The 2075-nt window shown below is 28.7% G+C and overlaps 1 protein-coding gene across 1 annotated transcript; it reads left to right on the forward strand.

The window, feature by feature from the left end:
• Positions 1 to 211: 211 nt before the first annotated feature.
• Positions 212 to 1817, forward strand: LOC108684038 (alpha-tocopherol transfer protein-like; the record flags this gene model as incomplete). Its single annotated transcript, XM_018204231.1, has 3 exons — positions 212 to 460; positions 920 to 1114; positions 1251 to 1817. Coding segments are annotated over 3 exons (657 nt in total), but the record flags the coding sequence as incomplete, so codon positions are not given.
• Positions 1818 to 2075: the final 258 nt, after the last annotated feature.

Raw genomic sequence — 2075 nt, forward strand, 5'->3', positions numbered from 1 at the left:
AATATATATGTATATACATATTTGTAAATATATATGTATTTACTTTAAAAACGTATTAATCTAAAAAGATAAAATTCACTGTTACTTCTCGAATGTTAATCTCGCCTTATTATGGTCAATCTACCCTATATTTATTATAAAATTTGACAATAATAATAATTGTTTTTAAGTAATTATTATATCATTGCTAAAATATTTATATTTTACTTAACAGATAAAACGATACTATCGGTTCCGCTTAAATTATCCACACATATATACCGATTTGCTGGTCACCAAACAGAAGACTGCACTTTGCGCCGGTTTAATATATCCATTGCCGATTCGTACTCAAAAGGGAAGCAGAGTGCTAATAGTCGAAGCCGGAAAACGATGGAAACCGAAGGAGGTGTCGATCAATGACTTTTTCAAAGGCATGTTATTGATTTTATATCTAGCGATGGTGGAATACAAAACTCAGGTTTGGTAAAAAAATATTTCTTTGATAGATTTAAGATATAGATTGGCATTTATTAATACTTAAAATTAATCTTGAATTTTTAGCGAGAGATTTGCATATATTGTAGGGATGTTCCGATCTCCAAAAAAAATCGATCTTTCCAAACGAGAATAGCAAATTTTTTAAATTGATCTAATAAATCTTAAATTGATAATTTTAAATTAACTTTTATAAAAAATTTATAAAAAATTTTATAAAAAATTATTTTTCTAACTAAAGGAAACTATTTTAAATTGATATCTTTGTAAAGAATAGCTTTTTTTTTTAAAAAAGAGAACTATTTTGAAGTGATCATTTTACAAAATATCGAGCGAATCGATTTAGAGAAAGCATATTCCTATTTAATTTGTGATTTCTAATGCTACATAAATAAATATGCGAAGTTATGCACTTATAATTACGAAACTTTTTGTTTCTTAGATCGCAGGTACGCATATCATTTTAGACGTCGAAGGTTTTTCTCTTAGCCATTTGACGTATATCACACCAAGTTTTGCTAAAATGCTAGTAGATTTTATACAAAGATGTATGCCCACTCGACTCAAAGGTATCCATATTGTGAATCAATCCTTCATTTTTAACATGGCATTTGCAATATTTAAACCATTCTTGGAGGTACGATCTTATGATTTAAAGTTACATAACGTTCTTATGATTTACCTTCATAAGTTGCGTAATAATAAACTTTTAGAAAATTTTAAAACTTTTAGTAAAATCTTTATAATATGTTCATGTGCGTTGTATATCACAGGAGAAGTTTCGCAATCGGATTCACTTTCACGGGACAAATTGGGATTCCTTAAAGGATTTCATTGATAAAAAAGCATTACTTAAGAAGCATGGAGGCGAGTTGAAAATGGCTGAAGGACAATACGGCGTAATGTTTTGGCAGAATATGCTTTCATGTGAATCTGTCTTCGAAGGTAATGATATACGGAAAAAAATGATGTTTTCGCAGCATTAGCCGATAGCAGTCTAATTGAAAATATTTAATTCAGTGACAGTATTAACAGGTTCTGCCGGGTCAATTATAACTTAATGAGCATTAATAATCTATTATTTCAAACGATTAATTAGTAAAGTTATTCTATAGTCTTGAGAATTGACAGAAGTGATGGACAAGATTATCTGCATCTCAAATTGCACTAGTCAAAAAGAGTAATCGATTTATTTAAAAGGGATTGATTCTTCGGAATGAAATCTCTTCCTTTTTTTTGGAATGAGATTCTATCTACTCTGGTATTACATTTCTTTGGAATGAATCTCATTCCAAAAGAGCAAATCTCATTCTAAAAATCTGTCATTTTTTAAGAGTAGTCGTATTTTCATTCTTTTTTCAAGACAGACTAAATTTTCAGTCTCTTCGAGTGAGATTTCACTCCACGAAATTTAGAGAATATATATTATATACTTGTTAAATAACATATCAATGGCTAAAAATTACAATAAAAAAATTATTAATATAACTCATACAACACAGAAACTTACAGCAATATTACTGGAATGTTGTAATAATCTGTGCTGTATATTGCCAATTTTCCTTTGATTACTAATCGGACATTTCTAAAATCTGAGA

This window comes from Atta colombica, unplaced genomic scaffold (assembly GCF_001594045.1).
Source record: "Atta colombica isolate Treedump-2 unplaced genomic scaffold, Acol1.0 C771628, whole genome shotgun sequence".
NCBI classification, from domain to species: domain Eukaryota; kingdom Metazoa; phylum Arthropoda; class Insecta; order Hymenoptera; family Formicidae; genus Atta; species Atta colombica.